A 22,350-nucleotide genomic window follows, 5' to 3' on the forward strand; every position below is an offset into this window, starting at 1 on the left:
CTACAGCTGCGGGCCCGGGGGAAACCGGGCCGTAGAGGTTGGGTCCCCGGGGGTGGGCACCACCCGAGGGCAATGAGTCGGGGCCCCGAGTCGCCGAGAGGCCCGGGGAGAGGGCACAGCTCCGGAGCCCCGCACAAGCCCAGCCATGGTCCGTCCTGCCGGGCGGGATCCCGACCTGGCCGGGCGCGGGCCCCAGAGGGTTGGGAAGTAAACTGAGGCGCGCCCCACCGCTTCCAGGAGAGATGATACCTGGGGAGAGCAGGGCTCCTCTGTTTTACACTCAGAAAATCCTTTAGAGGCCCTCCTTCCTTTACCCCCAGCCCCTACACACACACACACACACACACACACACACACACACACAGTCCTTAAAAGGCTGAAAAGGGAGCTGAGTTTGGAATTCGGGGAAGTGATGACACACACAACAATGCTGTTACACCTGGCTGCTGCTGGCCAGAAGCGGAAATGCCTGCAAGGGGGAGAGCGGGACAGAGAGCCAGCCTGGGTGGTCAGAAAAAAAAGAGCAGAAGAGACAGCAACACCCCAGGGTGGGGCCAGCCCCATGGGGTTTTTCCCCCCTGCCCACCCTGGGGGATGATGGGCTCTGCAGTCAATCTGCAGCAGCCCAACTGAACTCCCACCCGCAGGCTGGGCACCCATGCAGTGAGGATGGAAAACACCTGCACTCACGTGCTGGACGCATGCACACAGGAGGTGAAGGGGCTCCGCTTTGCCCTGCTGTATGTCGGGAGCAGTGGGAGAAAACCACCAAGCTATAAGGAGATATTTTCAGTGGTGGGTGGAAGAGGGTATTTACTGAGATGAGTTTCAGAGAGCCCTGCACCCTCTTACTGCGGTGGTCAGGCCAGATTTTTCTGCTGACCTCTCTGGAGTCATCTTCTGGATGCTGAATTCCAAGAGCCCTATCACCCGGCCTCCTCTCCTTTAACCTCAGAATGCAGATCAGAGGCCCCAGTGGAAAGCAGCAGCACATGCAGGTGGGCTGTGACTTCCTCAGAGACTGGGCAGCCTGGGAGGACCAGGTGGTGACAGGCACAGGGCCAGCCACTCCAGACGTGCCAATCACTAGCACACACCTGCAGGGCACCCATTCAGTCCACCTTCCTCTGCAAAGAATCTCTGCCCCCTCAGCGCCAAGGAGCTTGGGGCATGAGGACTCAAAACACGGGCCTCTCTCTCACACTTATACCTACAGGATTTTTGTTAAGGCCGTGAACTGTTCAAAGGCACACCTGACTTTTGTGCCAGCGCCGACTTCCCACCCCCGAGACAATGTCCGCACATGCAGATGTAACTGGCTCCCAGTGAGACTTTTGCTGAAGGTGAGAACTCACCCCTCAGCCCTGGAAGAAAGATCAGAACAAATGTCAGAAGAGAGATTTGAGCAAGTGCCTCCTTCACAGCCTGTTTTTCTTCCTAGTCTGTGACAGAAAATATACACTGGCGGTGCCGGAGGCAGGAAGAATTGAGAAAGAAAAGAAAGCAGGGAAAGGGGGAAGGGAAGGAAATAAGAAAAGAGAGAGGGGAGGCGAGAGGGGAAAGAAAGAAAAGGCAATATCCTTGAGCCACATTTATTCTGATATGTGACACCCATATCACTACACATCTGTAAGTATAAATGTTTTATCTCATAAACCTCACAGCTTGTACACGTGCGTGCCTGTTTTTGCACCAGCACACGTGCACCTGGGCAGCTGGTATCTCACAGGTCTCAAGGACAGACCACCACCTCCCCTGACTTCTAGATGTGATACCAGCGCCCTTACACACACAGCTCCCCAAAGCCCCACGGGGTAACCTTCGCGCCTCTGTTGGAGCGGGAGCAGAACGGGGTGCACTTGGTGTTAAAGTAGGAGTACCACGCGCATTCCGAGGAGGGTCTGGTTCCCAGGTGCAGGGGCGGCTCAGGAAAAGGCGGGGGGGCTTCAGGCGGAGCCCCTGGGCACCTCTTCCCAGCGACCCTCTCCCTAGCCCCAGCCCGGCCCAGTCACGCCGAGAGCGGGAGGGACAGGCCAAGTCGAGGTTTCTTCCTTCAGGGACACGCGTTTCTGTGCTGGTTTTCCCAAAGCCACCGCGCAGCTCTCCACCCCACCCCCGGCCGGCCCCCTCGCCGACCCGCCCCTCCCCCAGCCCTGAGCCAGAAGTTTAGTCCCGAGACGGCAGCCAAGGGCAGAGCAAAGGAGTCGTTTTCTTTCACCTGAAAGCGGCGAGGAGGCTTTGCGCGCCTCTCCTCGACAGGGCCCGAGCTCCCGGGACACGGAGTCGAGTGCGGACGGACCCCGCAGAGCCAGCACCGGCAGATTTCCTGGGCTTGTGAGAGCGTGAGCCCGGCTGTCCGCCGGCCCCCAAGCTCGCGGGAGGGGGCAGGCCAGTCCGTGCCTCGCGGGGCGTTTACAAAAAGTGACTTGGCGATGAACTCGCCCGTGCGCGACTGGCCGCCCAGCTATAGGGGCGAAGGGGCCTGACGCAAGCGGAACTCGGCGGAGCCCACACGAATCAGAACAGAGCGAGGCTCCTGGCGCACTGGGGACTCCGGGCGGCAGCTCCGCCAGAGACGCGGGTCGAGCTTCGAGAAACCGGGGGTGGGGGAGGGGAAGCGCGCGGGGAAGAAAACCCACCGAGGCGGGGACTGGCCCGGCGGGGAGGGGCGGCGGGGCCGGAGCCCCTCTCGGTTGGACGGACTCCCCATGGCCAGAGGCTGAGCTGCACTCCCGCCGGCCGCTCCCCAGGGGAAGGGGGAAAAAAGAGCGGAGAGGAGCGAGGCCGCCAGCGAGCGAGCGAGCGGGCGAGCGCCGGGGCAGCGGCAGGCGCCAGAAGTTTGCGATTCGGCCGCGAGCGGACTTGCGCGCCCGGACTGTTCGCCGCGCCAGCGCCGGCGGGAAAGAGCGGGGCCGCCCGGCCGCGGCGCACCGGCTTTGTCATGATGGCCAGCTACCCGGAGCCCGAGGACGCCGCGGGGGCCCTGCTGGCCCCGGAGACCGGCCGCGCCGCCAAGGAGCCCGAGGCGCCGCCGCCGCCGCCGCCGCCGAGCCCGAGCAAGGGCGGCGGCGCCGGGACAGCGCCCGAGAAGCCCGACCCGGCGCAGAAGCCCCCGTACTCGTACGTGGCGCTGATCGCCATGGCGATCCGCGAGAGCGCCGAGAAGCGGCTCACGCTGTCCGGCATCTACCAGTACATCATCGCCAAGTTTCCGTTCTACGAGAAGAACAAGAAGGGCTGGCAGAATAGCATCCGCCACAACCTCAGCCTCAACGAGTGCTTCATCAAGGTGCCGCGGGAGGGCGGCGGCGAGCGCAAGGGCAACTACTGGACGCTGGACCCGGCCTGCGAGGACATGTTCGAGAAGGGCAACTACCGGCGCCGCCGCCGCATGAAGCGGCCCTTCCGGCCGCCGCCCGCGCACTTCCAACCGGGCAAGGGGCTCTTTGGGGCCGGCGGCGCCGCGGGCGGCTGCGGCGTGGCGGGCGCGGGGGCCGACGGCTACGGCTACCTGGCGCCCCCCAAGTACCTGCAGTCGGGGTTCCTCAACAACTCGTGGCCGCTCCCGCAGCCGCCCTCGCCCATGCCCTACGCCTCCTGCCAGATGGCGGCGGCCGCGGCGGCGGCGGCAGCGGCGGCGGCGGCCGCGGGCCCGGGCAGTCCCGGCGCCGCCGCGGTGGTCAAGGGGCTGGCGGGCCCGGCCTCGTACGGGCCGTACTCGCGCGTGCAGAGCATGGCGCTGCCTCCCGGCGTAGTGAACTCGTACAACGGCCTGGGGGGCCCGCCGGCCGCGCCCCCGCCGCCGCCGCACCCTCACTCACACCCGCACGCACACCATCTGCACGCGGCCGCCGCGCCCCCGCCAGCCCCGCCGCACCACGGGGCGGCCGCAGCGCCCCCGGGCCAGCTCAGCCCCGCCAGCCCGGCTACCGCCGCGCCCCCGGCGCCCGCGCCCACCAACGCGCCCGGCCTGCAGTTCGCCTGCGCCCGGCAGCCCGAGCTCGCCATGATGCATTGCTCTTACTGGGACCACGACAGCAAGACCGGCGCGCTGCACTCGCGCCTCGATCTCTGAGAGTCCGGCGGCGCACGCCGGCTGCGAGGATGCAGGGACGCGCGACGCCGGCCTTGGCCGCAGCCACCGCCGCCGGCCGGGCCGCGCGCCCGCGGGGGCCGCCTCCTGAGCCAGCGCCCGCGGCCCCTCGGCGCCTCCTCACTCCCCTGGCTCCTCTTGCTCCCCTTTGTCTCCTTCGCTTCGCCTCCTGTGCTCGCCTCCCTGCCCTCTGTGCCCTTTCGCTCCTCCCGCCCGCAGGCTGCCTCTCCGCGCGCTTTCTGCAGGCCTCGTCTCCTCCCCTCCCCCCGGCACCCCAGCGTCCCGGCTGGACACCCCGATGCCAAAATTCAAGGCGGAGAGGACGTGCCCGGGCCGAGGTGCCGCCGGGCGTCAGCAGCGCGGACCGTCTCACAGGTTGGTGCGCTCGCGCTCGGCCTCCCCGCCGGGCCGCCGCGCAGTCCTCGCCTCGGAGCGCGGGTCTGGGCCAGCAGCGAGCCCCGCGCCGCCGCCGGACAGAGGGACGAACGTTTGCTTGCTCGGTCCCCTCTAGAAGCTGTGCAGAAGTCGCTCTCCGGGGCCCACTGGCCGGGGCCGGGGTTGGGCGGCCTGCGCCCGGGTTGACACCACGTCCCGGCTCGGAGAAAGGCTGCGTTTCCTTCGCTCTCGGTCCCGGCTCCTCGGGCCCCTGCAGGCCCCGCGGCTGGCTAGATTTTTTTTTTTTTTTTTTTTTTTTTTTGCTTAAAAGATCGGGAGGGCTATTTTTGATAATATTTAAAAGTAATTGTTCAGTAAGAAAACTCACCGGGAAAACCGGCGAAGTATTGTGGCCTTGGAGTTTGCTAAAGCAAAACATGAACATCTTCTCTTCCAGGAGATCTGAAGTAGAATTCCTGTTGGGCCTTCAAAAAGCTGTGTTCAGAGAGGTAGGAGAATATGCTCAGTAAAATATGGTTTCTTGTACAAATTGGGGGATTCTCCCCCCCCCTACCTATTTTTAAAAAATCAAAAACAAATTGTCCCGGATCTTCCGACGCAAGCCCCGCGCGCCGGGAGATCACAGCCGGCCTGGAGTGCGCTGCAGGGACAGCTCGTCCTCTCCCTGAGTTTTGTTTTTCAAACGTCTGGCTTCTCGCACCTTGGGCAGCAGTCGGACCGGCCGGGCTTGTGGCCCAGAGCCGGCCTGGCCTGCCCGAAATTCCTAGACCTGGTTGTCCTGTAGTGTGTCGTTTGAAGGACCAAATTTTCTAGAGAGAACTAGAGCACTTTTGTTGTTTTGTTTTTGTTGTTGTTTTGTCAATACCCAAATAAATTTCTTGTTCTTTCTTTTAACACGGACTTATATTATTTCCGTCATGCCTAAGTTTGTTCAGCGGCTAGTTAAGAGAGGGAGATTTTTCAGCAAAGTGTTATCCCCTTTCAGATAAATACGGGTGGAGGGCAGCCGGAGAGGGGGGGCATTTGTGGTTGCCACTGCGGCTTTCTTTTCTTGGGGATTGCTTGTTTTCAGTGTCATTGCTGGTGTGTTGTGGCCGGTTAACCTCATCAGAGACTTTGTCTGCTGTGGTTCGTTCAGAAGGTGCGACTGCAGTTAGGATTTGTTGTGGGTTTTGCACCCATGCAGGTTTGTATTTTATTTTTTACGCATTCGTACTAGGGATGTGGACTGTGTTTTCCTTATATTGTTCTCATGCTTAAAATTTTTTCCAGTCAAATATAACAGCTAGAAAAGTTTATTCCAAGTAGGTAAAATCCTGTTTGCGAAAATGCTCTGTAAACTGAAAACCTCTGTACAAATATAATGAGTGACTTATTATTTTTAATAATCATAATTCATTTACCCTGAGACTTGTAAGAGATTTGGGAGCATCAGAAAGGGGTGAACATACTGCGTGGCTGTAGAAATCGAATCTTTTTTCTTTCTTTTCCTTTACTGAGACTCTTCAAATAACGAAATAAGACTGGTGCTTCCCCTGAGGGACACCAGCCCACCCAGTTGCAATGGGGGGGAGGAGCAGAGGCAGGATTAGGGATGGTTCCCCTTCAGTCCTCCAGTGGGACTGAACTTGGGCTGGACCCCACACCCAGCCAAGTGTCCCTCACTGCCCCCTTGCTCTGAGCCTGACAACAGTGGCTGTAGGTCCTGTCCTTCCAGTGGTCTGGGAGTGGCTGCACGCTGACGCTATAGGATGGAGCCTGTAGGCCTCCCACTTCAGCCCATACTGGTTGGTGGTCACTCCGAAGACCATCAGGGGGGGATCCTTGTTAGGAGTAGTAGGGCCCAAGGGGAAGTGGCTCTGGCTCACGATGGACCCCACCTCCCTTGAGCATCCTGGGGAGGCTGGAAGGCCTAGGATGAAGCCACAGAGGTTCTGAGGAGCATCACCATGAGACAGGGACTGGAGCCTGCCTGGGCCAGGGGATCTGGGAAGAACAGGCTGGACAGAGACGCTCAGCCGCGGCGGGAAGCCCAAGAGGCAGGTCAGGCCTGGTGTCTTGGCACTTGTGGTGCATTTGTCTGGATGACTAAGGGGAGTTGCAGAAAAGAAAGTGGGCTGCTGCGTGCTTGTCTGTCTGTGCTTTCTGTGGTGTGAGCACGTATCCCACGGGCAGTCTGTGCCTGCTGCAAATGTGTGCATACTAAGTCAGTATCCTGTTGACAGGGTGGGAAGTGTATACGTCTGTCATTCACCTTTGGAGAGGGCATATATTTGGGACATCGTAGTAATTGTATAGCTAGTACTCAGAGAGTGCTTACCGAAACCACCGTGTATGTTGCATTCATAAGTCCTTGGCAATGTGTGCAGTTATATTCTAGGTATATAATCCTGGCTTGCTGAATGATAACGGAGAAGACATACAGAGCCTTTGCTTCAGCTGGTTGAGGCTCTCTGTTCTGAAGCTGGCTGTCAGCACCAACCAACTGCTGTCCCAAGCAGATAAAGCAGGGGAGGTTGAGCCTTCAGTGAAGTGGGGAAATTAGCCTAGGCCAGCACTGGAGGACAGAGGCACCCTAGGCTGGGGAGAGCAGCAGCCTCACCAAGTACAAAGGATGAAATTAAGGAATTGGTGAGGGATTCCTGGTCTACACAGAGACTGGGGAGGTGAGAGAATGGAGCCAAATCACATCCCACCTCCCCAGATGCCCAGAGAAAGACATTGGTGTCTGTCTAATTCCAACCCTAGGGGTTTCTCCAAAACCTATAGTTTCCTCAAAAATCTATACTTTCCTCATTCCCCCCCAGCCCCCCACCCCACCCCATGCTAAAAGTTCAGGGCAATGGCTGACTTTTCTCATCTCTCATTTCCTCTCTCTCTTCCTCTTTGCACTTTTGAGTTTCTGTTAGAAAAGATGACTTAAGAAATTCCCTGAGGGAAAAAGTATTTAAGAGAGTTCCTGATATGTAGCAATTATGCCTTAGCTTATACAGTCTAGCCTAGATATCCAGAACATGTGGGTATATGTAGATATGTTTGTCAGGGTGTACAATGTAAATACAATGTAAATAGAGTTTGATACAAATACCCTGCTAACTCCTGGACGTCCTGGATAATGAGTTGCTGCACATGTTATTGAATGAGAAGTATGTGTGTGTTTGTATGCATGTAAATATCCTCACACCACTGACAAAATGAGCCCCCCTCCTCACATTTACACACCAATTCTTGGTCACCCCTGTACCCTAAAACTGCCCAGCCAGAATACTCGGGTTGTCTTGGGGACCCTGGAGAAATCTTTGCCAGTGCAGTACATGCACCAAGGGACTGTGGGATGTAGACCTAGAGGATTCTCTGAATGGCCCCCTACCCTACTCCAGAGGGTGTCCTGGGCCTGCTTCCTCCTTGCATAAGTAAAGAGTTCACTGCCCTGCAGATCCAGTTTGGGTGGACATGAAGCCTGGCATCTTTCCCTTGAGATTAGGGTCCCGGGGCCCTTGCCTGGGCCTCCCACTAGCAGAGGCTCTAGTGCCTATATTCAAGGAGCCCCCTAGTGGTAGGTGGAAATTAGGGGAGGACCCGGGCTTCTTGCAGCCAGGGGGGCAGGAAAGAATGGACCAGACCCAAGAAAACTAGGTCAGACCCAAGAAAGTCTGCCTGTGAATGAACTCTTTTCTTAATGGAGGCTTGCAGCACCGGAACCACTGAGCCAGGCTCAGGAGCCCTGCAGTGCTCTCACTCTGTGGAGCTAAGCTAGTGGTGACCATGTCTTTTCATTCCTGCTGCCTCCACAGGGCAGGCTCTTGGAGTAGCCTGTGGAACCTATAGGAAGGGAGGGGACCAGGATCCCCCACCTCCCCTGTGTGATAGGGACCAGAGACTTGGAGCAGTTGGGAACAACCTTCACATCTCCAGTTCTCCCATAGGGACAACCAGAAATTAAGGATTCTTGAAACTAAGCAGTCTTATCAACATTCTGTTTCCTAGAGAGAAGGCTCCACTCTGTTGCAAAAGAGTGTCTGGGCCCCAGGAACCCCAAATATCTTCCTTTACATTTAAGGGAACTGGAGTCCTGAGAAGGGGTCACCTAGCTATCTGTGGGGCAAAGAGCCTCAGAAATTTTGAGGAGAGACCTGAAAGCGCTGAGCCCAGCTGCCTACTTGAGCTCTTCCAGTGGCATAGGCTCTGCTGCCATATGTTGGGGGAGCTCAGTGGATGAAGGGGGAGCCAACCAGAGGAAAAGGTGGCACAGGGCTAGGCAGATCGTATCCAGGGACTTCCACGATGGCTGTTTGCTGCACAGTCTCAGCTTGGTAATAAGCTCTGGCAAGCTTGTTCTGGGACTATGTCACCCCAGGGATGTGGCCTGTGTGGGATGGGGCGCCGACAGCGGCCTGTTCAGCTCCAAAGAACCAGCGTGGAGCCCAGCAACCTCCTTAATAACTGTATGACCTTGTGCAAAGCACCCCTGCTGAATTTTCGTTTTCTCGCCTATAAAATAGAACAAATTATACCGTGCAGGGTTATTACAATAATTACATGTTTATAGTAGGTGGTTTTCCTTCCCCTATTGAAGGAAAGACGAAAGGAACGAAAGCACCTTGTATAGTAACCGTGCAGGGTCTGACATCCTAACCCAGTGGCCTCGACCACTCCTTCGAGCCCCAAGAGCCCAGACCACCAACGACCTTCCCAGGTCCGGACCCAGGCAACTGCGTCTACCGGCCCCAGCCCCTTGACCTGGGGGTAAGGTACATTCTGTCGCCGTCGTGATGAACACCCCAGCCCGGGCTCCTCCAGCCGCCCTCTGACTTCTCCTAAGGCCGTCTTCACCTATGCGCAAGGTTTTCTTCGAGAAAGAACCGGCTGACCTGCGAAGCGACACCGACTCAGGCGCTTGGGGCCAGGCACGGCCACCACTCGGGGCTCGTGGGCCGCTTCCTGCCGGCCTTGGATGCCTCCCTCTGGGACGCGGGATTGTTTGAACTCCCTCCCGGCCCCCCCTTTTCAGAAAAGCTGTAAGTAGCCACGGGGCGGGAGGTTTCAGAGGTCAGCTTGTGGGAGAGGCTCCCTTCGGTCTTTGTGGAAAAACGGGAAACGTGAGGGGCAAACGCAGGAAGCGGGTTGGGCCGAGCTGCAGCGCGCAGCGGCGCCGCGGGACGGCGGGAGCGGGGCGGGGGGCGGCCCGCGGGGCGGGGGGCGGCCCGCGGCTCGCCAGGCGCGGCCGAGCCCCCGGACCCCAGCGCGCAGGTGGTTAGCGGCGCTACGAGCGCACACCGTCGGGCGCTGGCGCGGCGCCTCCTCGCAGCCCAAAACAAAATTCGGGGAGAACGACGGGTCCTGGCTGAGCGCAGGGTGCCCCCCGCCGCGGGGCGGGCAGAGGAAGCGCAGGAGGCCACGGTCGTCCCCAAAGGAGCTGAGCGCGCGGGGCAGAGGCCCCGGAGTCCCCACGTCGGGAAGCGGGAAGCCGACTCCGGCTCTCCAAGCTGCGAGCGCAGCCCGACCTTGTGGTCCTTCGTAATAATCCTATCGAACCGGATAAAACAAAACCTTTCCCCGGGCTTTCCTCTCTGTGCGAAGGAAAATGACTTCTCCAGGCAGGCAAAGAAAAGGAAAGGGCAGGATCCCAGGAAACGTTCATCTCTACGGTGAGGAGGGAGGGGGAATGTGCTTTTAGCCTGTGTGTGCGTGCGTGCGTGTGTGTGTGTGTGCGTGCGTGTGTGTGTGTGTGTGTGTGCGTGCGTGTGTGTGTGTGTGTGTGTGTGTGTGTGTGTGTGAGTGTCTGGGGAGGGGAGGAAATTCGACATATTTTTAAAAATCTGCCCCCAACAACCGCCGAAGGCTGTGAGGTGAGCAACGGTCAGGAAGCCGAGCCCCCGCCCGCAGTGACAGCGGGCCTTTGTCTTCTTTCCTGAAGCCCCCGCGACTGCTGACCGCGCCGAGATAAAGGCCGGGTCAGAGCCCGCGGGCTCCCGAGGGAGGGGTCGGCGGGCTGTCCCTCCGCCGCCTCCCCCGGCCGGCCTCGCTGGAACTGGAAGGGGGGCTGCAGGGCCAGGGGCTGCTCCCCCAGCCCCAGGCTCCACTGAGGCAGCGATCCACGTGTCCCGCTGGGCCTGAAAGGCTCTGTCACTGAATTCCTTGGGCCCAGCGTTACGTTTTCCTATTGAAGGGCTCCTGAGGCGTGAGGGGCCGTGGCTCCCCAGCCGAACCACGCCTGGCTCACCCTCAGAAATGGAATCGCGCGCAATTTTTGCTGCGACCAGCGCTCGCGGCCGCTGGGCTCGGTTAGCCAGCAGGATCCGAACTCGTGCCGCGTCTGTCGCGGCTGCGCCCCGGGGAAAACTCCTCCAGCGCTCGGCCTCGCGTTTTCCGCGTGTGAATGCTCTCCTGTCGGTGGGACGGGGCTGCCGAGATGGCGGGAGGCAACCCGTGAGCCTATCTTGTGGCTTCCTGTCACTTAGAAACGCGACACTGCCTTTGCCTGGCCGAGTCCTTTAACTTCCCAGGGGCGCGTCGAGCCCTGCTCTCGCCGACGCGCTCAGGTGATGAGTGCTGCGCCGCGAAGCAGCCTTCCAAGGGCGGCGGGCCACCTGCGGGCCACCTGCGGGCGCAGGGAGGCAGGGACCTCCAGCAGGCAGCCCGCGCCTCCCGCACACCGTGTGGTGCCCCGGGCTCCCTGGCCCCCCCAGCAACCGCGTATTTTCCCAAGATGAGGGCGAACCCTCGGTTCGCCTGCCTTCATGATGGCTTCTGAGGGCAGAGGACCGGGGCCGCCTTCCCTGAGCCGATCAGGGCCCCTTCTTTACCTTCCTTGGAAACGCGACCTGGGGAGGCAAAGAAGGACAGACCTAGGGAGTGAGGCACTGCAGCCTCCCACGCCCCCAGCGCCTCCGCCGCCTCCTTCTCCGGCTCTTTGCCCACCAGCTGACCTGGGGGATCTTGGTCCCCACTGAAACTGAAGCAGTCGGCCGACCGGCAGATGAAAGATAAAGAAGCTGGTGGTGCCCAGGCGACAACCGGATCCGGGCCTCCCCGCACCCGGGAGCAGCAGGTCCCTGCTTCGGGGTGGCACTGACCCATTTGGAAAGAAACGGGTGAGCTGAGCAGCCTGTGCAGACTCTGCCTTCCTGCACGAACAATCCTGTTTACTGCGGAGTGTGCGTGCACACGTCTTCATGAGGGTGTCCCGAATCCGTGTGCATGTATAGGCACATGTGTGTGCACTTGTCATACACCTAGGGAGACAGGCTTACACATTTATACACGTGTAATAGGCATGTGACCACGTTTGTACACTACTCTTGCATCTTCCCTTTTCCCACACCGTGGAGGCACCGATGGAGCTGGTGGCTCCTGAGTAGTAACTGTGCCTCACATTTACAGCTTTCAATCACGATTTTCACACTTACCCTAGGAAGTACTCTCCTTTGTAATTTTAGAAGGTGGAAACAAACTAAGAGAATTTAATGGGTGTATACAGTTTATGAGACAGAGGCCTGCCAAAGTGCCCACCGACTATTGAAGGTGGATGTGCTTGCCGATATGCTCCAAGGCTGGCCTGTTAATCAGCCCAAGCGACCCCATGTCCATCAAGCGGGCCTTGGCCCTTTGCCAGGCTGCCCCAGATACCCAAGGCACTGCCCAGAGCCAGGTTTCAATTTTTTCTCTGATAAGTGCACTCTTCCAGAGCTCGGTGACCGCGTTCTCCAGGACAAAGGAGCTTGGGGCTCAGCTGAACGCCACAAAAGAGCACCAGAAGATTCCAGGGCCTGGTGGGCCACGTACAACTTGGTCCCAACACCTGGCGGGCCTTTGTCTCCAAGACAGCTATGTCAGTGAAACTCCGGTGACAGGATCCTTTCGCCCTGGCAACAAACCCAGGAGCCTGGTGTCCGGCCAAACCCGGAGGAGTGATGAAACTTGAATTCATTGAACTTCTGTCCGGAATCTCTAGAGACTGGAGCCCACTATGCCCATTTTACCGAAATGAGTAGCTGGAGGCGGCAGCCTTATAGTGAGTTTCCCCAAATTCAGCAGCCAGGAAGTGCCCAGGGTCGGGGTTGGAATCCCCAGTTTGCTGCATCCGGATCCCTAGACCACAGCCCCTCTGTCCCTAACATTGACGGCCAGGTCCCTGCTTGCTCCATGCCCTCAGAGTGCTGCTTGCAGGCATTGGGCTCCTAGTTTCTGCCTTCCCTCCGGCTAAAGACACCAAGATGATTCTAGCTCTCACCAGCATCATTAAAAAGGTTCCTACACGCTTGGAATCTGTTGCTTAAATATACATATACACATTATGGTGTGTGTTGGATTTTGCTTCTTGCTTCCTCTACTGAGGCATTTGGTTACCCCTCTTAGAGGCTGAGGTTGCCTAAGGGCTGTAGCTTTACTACATCTCACCAGGTGCCCTTGGGCCCCGGGGCCGGGCATCTGCAGACTGAGGTCACTGGTCTCCGGGCTCCAAGGCTGCCCCCGCCCGACTGACAGAACCCGGGCGCTGGAACGGAGTCCTTCCCTGGGCGAGGTCACCTTGCGGCTCCGCAGCCTTGAGGGTGCCCTCTTGTGGCTCTAAGCAACATCATCACCGCCTCTTTCAGTGGCCCAGGAGCTGCGCCCAGGAGAGGGCTCGCGCGGGGCAAGGCGACACCACAGCGCAGGGTGGGCGACTTCACTCTCGCTGGATCCTAGGAGTGGCCGCCACACCTTCAACCCTCGCCAACACCCTCCGGTATTTCTCATTTCTGCACCCCACCCCACCCTAGCAGCACTGGAGATTCTGGGCGCTCAGACCTGGGGAGTGCTCAGAGAGTTAAAGCTCTGCGCTGGCCGCCCAGCTGCCGCGTGGCTTCCCCCGCACACGGGCCCTCCTGGAGAAGTGGGGCGGAGCAGGGGATGCCGAAACCCGTAGACGTCCTCCAGGCGCGTCCCCCTCAGGCCTACAGTGGGCTCTGGGGACCCCGGGGAGAGCTCCAGGCTGTGTTCAGGCCCCTTTACTCTCTGTACCATAGTCCCGATTGGCACCCCATTGGCTTACTCCCAGAAAACCCTGCCCTTGCTCTCGGATGGACTTCTAACCCTACTTAATAGTCACCTTGGAGCTTGGCTATCTCTGTTTGTTGCAATGCACTTGTCGCCCCAACCAAATTAAAGGCTCCTCAAGAGCCGGTTTCCGACCCTGCCTGCGTGGCACAGGGCCTTGCTCAGGGTCTGCCTAGCGGCGACCGAACTGGTTCAAGATGCCTCTATTCCCGCTCTAAAAATAGGCCTTAACAGTGAGTGCAGAAGACACTTGGGCCTGCTAAAGTCCAAGGTGGGGTAAAAATTAACCAATAATCAAACCTATGCACCTCCAGTGCTATATATTAAGACTTTTTACGTGTTCACCCTTTCCCTATTTACAAAGACAATTCAAATTAAAGGGGGGGAGGGACAGGACACATTAGGATGTACAAAGAAAAGAAAAAAAAATTGCAGGTAATCCCACCCCCTCCCCAAGAAGTAACCACGGTTAACATTTTGGTGACTTTCCTCTGGTCTTTTACTTATATATTTTAATGAAAGTAAGTCTAATTTACATAATTTAAAATATTTTTATATAGAATTTGCAATTTTGTATTCTGCTTCTCTTAACCTTACACCATGATAGTTTCTCCATGTTTTGTTATTTGAAACATGATTTTTGGTAAATGCTTAATAATCTATCATATGGGTGAACCATAATTTTTTTGTATATAACAGCACAGTTCTCTTTCTTTCAGGTCCAGGAAAGTCTCTGAGTCACCAAATATATAATCAGTCGTTTATCAATAAATCTCAAGTGCTTTGCTAGCCCCCAAAGGAGAGTCATGGTCCCACTGTCAGGGCACCAAGGATTCACCCAAAAATTTGGGATTGCTTTGAGCTGGGATAAGGCCTTCCAGCCCCTATTGACAGCTATCTCCCTTTGTTGGAGACCAGTGGAGCCCAGTACTGAAAGAAGTGTCTTGAAAGAAAGTGGGGAGCGGCAAAGTGCCTGACCTGCTTCTAGAAAACAAAGCCCTGCGTTCCTAGCTGGCACACAAAGTGGTGTCTGTGGCTTGGGTTTGAGTCAAACTTGCCTTCATTTGAATCCTGGATCTTTCCCTTAGAATCCATGTGACCTGGGAAAAGCTGCTAAACCTCTCTGAACCTCATTCTAAAAATTGTGATAATAATGCTACCGCATGGAGCTTTTTAAAGTATTCAAATAAATAATTACATCACTTAGCCTGGTGTCTGTACAAAGAAATCCTCAATACATGGTAGCTACTGCTCCTACTGCCTCTGAAGCTGCTACTGCTGTTGCTTCTGGCATTCGCTTTGGTCTAGGGGAACACTGCAATTGCCCTCTCCCTCAACTCCTGACCCCATTGCTGCCGTTAAACACAAGCCTGAATCCTGGCACTATGCCGGATCCAGGTTCTCAGAACTGAAGGAGTCATTTCCAGCCCTCTGGTTGAGCTGCTTAGGACCTACTGACAATCAGGCCTGGGCTTGGGCTGTTTATACTAGAACCGTTAAAACAGGAAAATATGCAAACCCTTCATTCACAGGGATCCGGCTATTGTTGTATCAGATATGATATTTTTGTTTCTAAAATAAAAGGTACATTTACTGCTTCACACACACACTTTTTCTTTGGGGGGGGGGCTGTCTAGAGCTAGGCAGGCAAAGCAAAAGATCTGGTTCGTTTGATCAGCTCGAGCAGCCAACCTGGAAAGGTCCCTTTGTCCTGATTGTTGGTTTACATTGTGCTCCAGCAAACCCAACCTTAACTGGGTTCTGTTTTGTGTGTCCACAGCCTAGGCTCTTAACCATCTCCCAGACTATAAGAATATCACCTCCATCTAAAAAGGGGGCTAAAGAAGAGTTTCATAAATTACATTCTTTCAGCCCATCTTATTGCAGTAGACTCAACTCTACATGAAAATCTCATGGAGAAAGTTTTTAAACCACAGATTTCAAGATTCTCTTCAAACTGGATAGCTTTTGCCTCTCAGAGGCTGGTGCTTGGCGATCTCTGTGTGTATCTGTGAGTGAGTTCCTCCAGGTGATTCTGATGAAGCCGTGGAGCCACAGTAGGGAACCACTGCTGTTCCCAATTGAATTGAAAGCTGAGGTTTCTCCAACTGGATTCCGGAAAGTGCAGATTCCAAAGAATCTTCCATTGGGACCACATGGAGTTACAAAGAGCCCGGTTCAAACACCGGATGTGTGTGTATGGGGGTGAATACGTGTTTATTTTTGTGTGCTTTTGGTGTGCTGTGGTCTGTACACGTGTCAGGCCTCTTCGGTCATAAGTAACATAAATCCACTAGAGCTGGCTTAAACCAAACAGTGGGGTTTCGGGAAATTTTTATAAGGATTTGTAGGTGACCCCTGAAGCCCTGAAGTCTCAGCAGGGTGACAGATGACCCTATGAAGGGCTGAGGGGATGGCGAGAGCCCCGGTAGCTTCCCTCTGCAGACCAGCTTTTCTTGCTGCTCTACCCAGGCCTCTCCTCTGCTCTGTTCAAGGGAGGAACCCAGTTATAGCTCTAATCCCTGTGTTGCGATTCCATTTTGCTGTGAGAGAGAAATTGGCCCACCTGGGTCAGGTACCCATCCCTGGTCCTGTCAACTAGAGCTATTGGTAAGGAGGAGGGTCTGGTAATGGTTTCTGATGGCCTCTTCCTATGTGGAGAGAGCAGTCAAGGCAGTCATAGAAGGCTAAGCAGATTCTCCCAAAAGTCTGATTTGCAGCAGTTTGGTCCCTCCAACCACTTAATCAGTAACTCAGGTACTTGATGCTAGCTGCACTCCAAAAATCACCTGGAGCCCTAGCCAGGTAGCTCAGTTGGTTAGAGTGTCCTCCCAATATGCCAAGGTTGTGGGTCTGATCCCTGGTCAGGGCACATACAAGGAGCAACCAACGAATATGTAAATAAAGTGGAACAACAAGTTGATGTTTCTCTCTCTCTCCCTTCCTCTCTCTCTCTCTAAAATCAATGAATCAATAATTTTCATTGTTGTTGTTAATCCTCACCTGAGGATATTTTTTCCATTGATTTTTAGGGTGTATAAGGGAGGGGGGAGAGAGAGACAGAAAGAAAAACATTGATGTGAGAGAGACACATCGATTGGTTGCCTCCCACAGGCACCCCAACCATGGCCGGGGACTGAACCTGCAACCCAGGTATGTGCACCTTGACTGGGAATCAAACCCTCGGCCCTTTGGTGTGCAGGCCAATGCTCTAACCACTGAGCAACACCAGCCAGGGCAATAAATAAATTTTTAATCACCGGGGGAAGTCTTAAAAAATATCGTGCCCAGGCTTCATATCTTGGATGGAGCCACAGCATCAGGATTTTTCAAAGCAACCCTGGTGATTCCAACACACAGCCAGAGTTGAGAATCATGCAACAACCAGACAGGGAATCTACAGCCAATTTAGCCATCTCCTAAATACACAGTCTCAAAGTACAACCAATTAAGAGGAAAATTATGAAAACCTAATGGGTTGCACATGGTTTATTTTCATCTAAATTGGAGACTGACATCCTAATCCCCAAAATGCCATGATTATTCACATTTGACTGTTTCTAAACCTCTTGCTGTAAATATTTAGTTAAATTCCAAAAGAAGTTTGCCTTCTCTGAAGATCCTGAGGCACTAGAAGAAAGGATGGTTCCCCATGGCCTTGTTTGACTCCAGCCCCCCCCCCCCCCCGCCCCGCCATGGACCACCTGCCCCTTCTTTTCCAAGGTCTCCAGCTTGTTGGGGCAGTTTCAAAGTGACCTCACTTGTTCTCACCCACAGAGGTTCCCACCCAGGAGCCTTACACACAAGAGACCAAAGAGGAGAGACCCTGCCTCCTCAGCCAAGCTGGCTAACACTGACCAAAACCTTACCCTAGTCCATGGCATGCTTGAGGAGTCTCTTCACTTGGTTTTGTTTTGTTTCCCCTCCTGGTAGTTTCCCCCAAACAATCAGCCAATCAGCAAATATTTCATAAGTAGCAGTGATGTGCAAGGCACAGAATGAAAAGAGAAATATTACCCTGGAGAGACCGTCACTGGCAGAAGTGCAGCAGCAAACCCTCTAGGTCTGGCCTTGTGTGGATACTAAGGAACGTATTAAAGGGATCCCTTCCTTAGCTTCCTGTTTTCTTTTCCAGCCTGGTCCAAGGCTGAGTCTCAAGCAAACCTAGAGGGTGAAGGATAGCAGGAAGGAGAAGGGAGATGTCATGTCTGGTTGCCTGCAGGAATGGGGGTTGGGGTTTGGGGGATGCTGCTTTTCCCAGGCCTGAACCACCTGAGAGCTGTGCCTTTCTCTCAGAACCAGGTGGCACAAACAGCAAGACCAAACTGCCTTCTGAAAGCTGGGAAGGGCAGTCAACAAAAAGGTCAGTGACTGAATGGAGAATGTACAGAGCATAGGTTGGGAACACATACCATGACCACCTTGAGGCTGTAGCAAGGGCTCGGAAATGCCCAGTATAGCCTAGGTTGGGTTTTTCAAAGTGTGGAACCCAGACCATCACCTTGCTGGAAATGCAAATTCTCAGTAACTGAATCAGTAACTCGGGGGGTTGGAACAGCAATCAAAGGCCTCCAGGTGATTCTGATGCACATTCAAGTTTGTGAACCAACGGTCTACTCTAGGGAATACAAGAAGGGGAGGCACTCATCCCAGACATCCCACACCTAAAACATGTAGTAAGTCTAACTCTTCCAGATTCTTAGATCCCCAAGCAAGTTCCTTGGAGCCAGGCAGGACCTCAGATGTCATCCCAGCAAGAATTACTGCCACTGTTCTCCCCACTACCCTCCCCCTACAATGGTACAGACACTCCCTGCCAGGAAGGACTTCTTGCCCAGGGAGGGTGACATAGAGCCAGGGACCTCTTTAGAGGCCAGGGAGCTAGAACAGAAGCATCACCTAGAGGGGCTACCTTGGGACAACCAGTGTTGTCCCAAGGCCCTTGGCAGTTACCTGCCCACCTGCACAGGCTGCTGGAAAATTACAGTCCCTGAGCTTTGGAGTGAGACTGGGTTGGTTCACTATTGGACAGAGGTAATCAACCAAAAACAGGCTCCACAGGGACGTGAAGCCCCGCATACTCATGAGCTGCTGGGTCCTTTGGTTTGAGCAGTTACCGGATGGTCTGCAGCCTGCGGACTTCTCTGGGACTCAGCCATTCGCATGTCAGGGCAGTGAGGCCAAGCTTGCCAGCTCCGTATTTGTCGTTTGGTTCTCAAAGTGGTATTCCTGAACGGGCAGCACCAGCATTGCCTGAGAAACGTAAATGACCAGGCCCCACCCCACGCCAACAGAATCAAAAATGCTGGGGTGGGGAGCTCAGCCATCTGTGCTTTCACAAGTCCTTGGAGATGTTGAGGCTCCCTCGCCCAACTTGGAGGGCCACTGGCATGGAGGCGACTTCGGCTCTACCAGGAGCCCGCCCAGCAGCGGGGTACCCAACTGGCTTAAAGGATTAGGACCCCGGAGGCGGTGGCCCGGCGGCTGGAGACCAACCTCCGCGCGGTGAGCCAGCAGCCGCCCCGCGCCCCGCGCCCCGCGCCCCCGAGCGCCGCGGGGCCGCAGGCCCGGGGCCGGCAGTGGCCTTGCGGGGAGGCTTGACGGCCGTGCGACTCCGCTCTGACTTATTTTGTTCCATTCCGGGAGGAATAATTTGTTTCGTATTGGAATCAAAGCGCCTCTCGCGGCGCTTCCGTTTTATCTCGGCCGCTCTGGGGCGCGCTGGGGGGGGGGGGGGGGCTGGACGGGGCTCCGCGGCTGCTTCCCATTAGCGCGGGCATGGTCCCCATTACGCGCCGGGCCTGTCCGGCTAACGGGACGCAGCTGACCCGGACTCTGCGCCCCGACACCCGCAGACCCACACCCCCTCCCTGTTACGGACAGCCCCAGAGAAAAGCGGCGCTGGATTGCTGGAACCCGCCCTGGGGGTCCCAAGAGCTCGCCTGGGCCTCGGGCGGTCAGGACGCCTGAGATCACAGCGTCAGCAGCGCCCCTCGCGGTCAGGCTCGGTCCCAAAGGGCACTTACATGCCCTGTCTCCTCGGTGGAAGTCAGGTCACAGGCCTCTGGGCTTCAGGACCTGGGCCCACCAAAAGCAGAGCCTAAGGAGGAAAGCATCCCAAGGATTCCCTAGAACCAGAGAGGAAAGTGTTTACCTGTTTACACAGCACCTGCGCCTGGGCCCCTCACAGTGGCTCGGCAAAACATGGTTCCCCTGTTTTACTCCTAGTTTGGTATCCATTTCACAAATGTAAAGAACACCAATAAAGAGAATTTCAGAAAGAAAGCCATACCCAGTCCCCCTGCTTGAGATCCCCTGGTTGAGAGCCACAGCTCCAAGACCTTGAAACAGAACCCACATTTTTAAAAAATATATCTTTATTGATTTCAGAGAGACAAAAGGAGAGGGAGAAAGAGAGATAGAAACATCAACGATGAGAGTCATTGATCAAGCCGGCAACCCGGGCATGTGCCCTGACCGGGAATCGAACCCTGATCGCCTGGATCCTAGGTCAACGCTCAACCACTGAGCCACACCGGGCCGGGCCAGAATCCACATTTTAACAAGATCCTAGGTGATTCACAAAGCACATCAACATTTGAGAAGCATTGCTCTATAAAACAGCTTCAGTCCAAACATTCACTCTGTTCTCTGACCTCTCGCAGCCCTTGCTGTCTGCGCCTCTCATCTGACTGGTCCTCACACCCCTTCTGTACTGGCACTTAGCTGTAGCCGGGCTCCCAACTTGAGCCTCACTTGTTCTCAGTGCAGGTGGCAGATGTGCCTGGATGCAGCACACACCTGAAGTTTTGTTCCTACCTGGCATCAATTCTCCTTTCTTCTTCTAAGACAGGAGTGGGGAACTTTTTTCTGCCAAGGGCCATTTGGATATTTATAAAATTATTTGTAGGTCATACAAAATTATCAACTTAAAAATTAGCTATGGCCCAGACAGTGTCACTCAGCGGTTGAGCATCAACCTATGATCCAGGTTATTGTGGTTCGATTCCCAGTCAGGGCATATGCCCAGGTTGTGGGCTCGATCCCCAGCAGCAGGCATGCAAGAGGCAGCCTATCAATGATTCTCTCTCATCATTGATGTTTCTATCTCTCCCTCTCCCTTCTTCTCTCTGAAATCAATAAAAATATTTTTTTTAAATTAGCTATGAAAAAAGCTCCTAGATTTATTAAATTTTGAGTCCTGCCTGCAGTTGCCTTGGCAGGGCCAGACCAAATGATTTAGCTGGTTGGACGTTCCCCACCTCTGTTCTAAGAGAACCTTGATTTTCTTTAGGGGAACTACCTCTCCCTCACTCTCATTCTAGTAGTTCAGATGGAGCCATACATACCCCCATCTCCACGCTCGTGGGAAGAGATGAATATTTCACCCCATCTCCACGGGAATTGCTTCCATAACAGGCAAATGTATTAAGTCAAGGAGGCCCAATTCTAGAACCTAAGTAGGAACTAAAGGCGAAGAGAAGCTCTTTCCACCCAGACTGATAGATGTAGGGATGACATAAGCCTGGAACTTTTAGGAGGCACCCAAGTGGAGAAAGTCTACCTGAGAGTAAAGCCAACACAAAGGAAGGCAGAACGGACAGGAAAGAGGCTGAGTTCTGACCACCTTGTTTAAGCTCCTGGTTCCAGCCGCACCTCAAGACTTACCATGAATTTTCAGTGATATAAACCAATAAAATTCCTTTTTAAAAAAATCACAGGCAGCTGAGTTTTTATTACCTGAAAACAGCAGGCTGCTAACATGTGGGGCCCACCTGAGCTGTTAGATCATCATGATGTATGTCAGGGTCATATGGAACCACAGACTGAGGCAGAAGAATCCTCATCAGGAGAGTCCTAAGAGCCCCAGTACCACAGGCAGCACTGCATGCCTGCCCAGGTCATCAGATGCAATCCTGAGCAAGGGAGGGGGCATCTTCTCACCTCTGCTGAGGTCACAGCCTGGCTGCAAAAAGACCACAACTGTGTGGCCTTCTGGACGCTCGAGGACTGCAGCTTTGAGAGGCTGGCAAATGCCCCATCACGGGCCTGGGCAGCAATGGCAGTGAAGAGTCTCCATCCTCAAGCGGCTTCACAGGCAGCCAAATTCCACAAGGGGGCAGGGCAGGTGAAGTAGAAGGTGAGAGAAATGTTTGTGAGCTCTTAAGAAACATTCCTGCAAACTCCAGAAGCACTGGGACAGTTTTGCAGCAACTTGAGGTCTTGTACTCTGCAGATGGAGACTGAAGCCAATGAAGTTAGGATTAGAACTGAGTACCTTTAGCACCCACAGACAGGAAAGACTCAGTGAATCTAGGTTTCAAAAAGCTTTCCTGGGGAGGTGGCAGATGCTCAAAGGGGATGACCACAGGCTACACCTGTCATCTGGTCATTGGATTCCAGCTTCACCAGCCAGGCACTAATACAGAAGAGATGTCAGGCCCAAAGGGACCGTGCAGCCTGGGACAGCAAACTTGGCAGTAATGTCTGAGGACTAATGTCCCAAGGCGCCTGACAGCAGACAGGATGGGGGAATAGTCAGAATTAGAGTCATTTGAAGAGGACCACAGCTTGTGCTATTTCTTTCACACATTAGTTTGTAGAACAGCATTAAATCTTCTTTGTGTGGTCTCTACTATCTCCAGGGCAAGCTTGCAGAGAAGGAAAGGCCCCCGTGTGTCTGAGAAGACTTGGGAAGGGAATCCCAGCAGAAGAGACCTGTAGGAGCCTGGATTGTCCATGTCCCAGGGCCTCTGTCCCTAGGAGCCTGGGTGCAGCTGGGGGTGAGGTCCAAGGCATCTTCTGAAGCCAGGAGGGGGCTG

General features: G+C 55.3%; 1 protein-coding gene across 1 annotated transcript; it reads left to right on the forward strand.

Moving 5' to 3' along the window:
* Positions 1-2,941: 2,941 nt before the first annotated feature.
* On the forward strand, positions 2,942-4,075 carry FOXL2 (forkhead box L2; the record flags this gene model as incomplete). The annotated part of the gene is made up of 1 exon (XM_081159960.1): positions 2,942-4,075. One exon carries the CDS (start codon positions 2,942-2,944, stop codon positions 4,073-4,075), a length of 1,134 nt encoding a protein of 377 aa, XP_081016086.1.
* Positions 4,076-22,350: the final 18,275 nt, after the last annotated feature.

Source organism: Miniopterus schreibersii (assembly GCF_964146895.1).
Source record: "Miniopterus schreibersii genome assembly, chromosome: 15".
Lineage (NCBI taxonomy): Eukaryota > Metazoa > Chordata > Mammalia > Chiroptera > Miniopteridae > Miniopterus > Miniopterus schreibersii.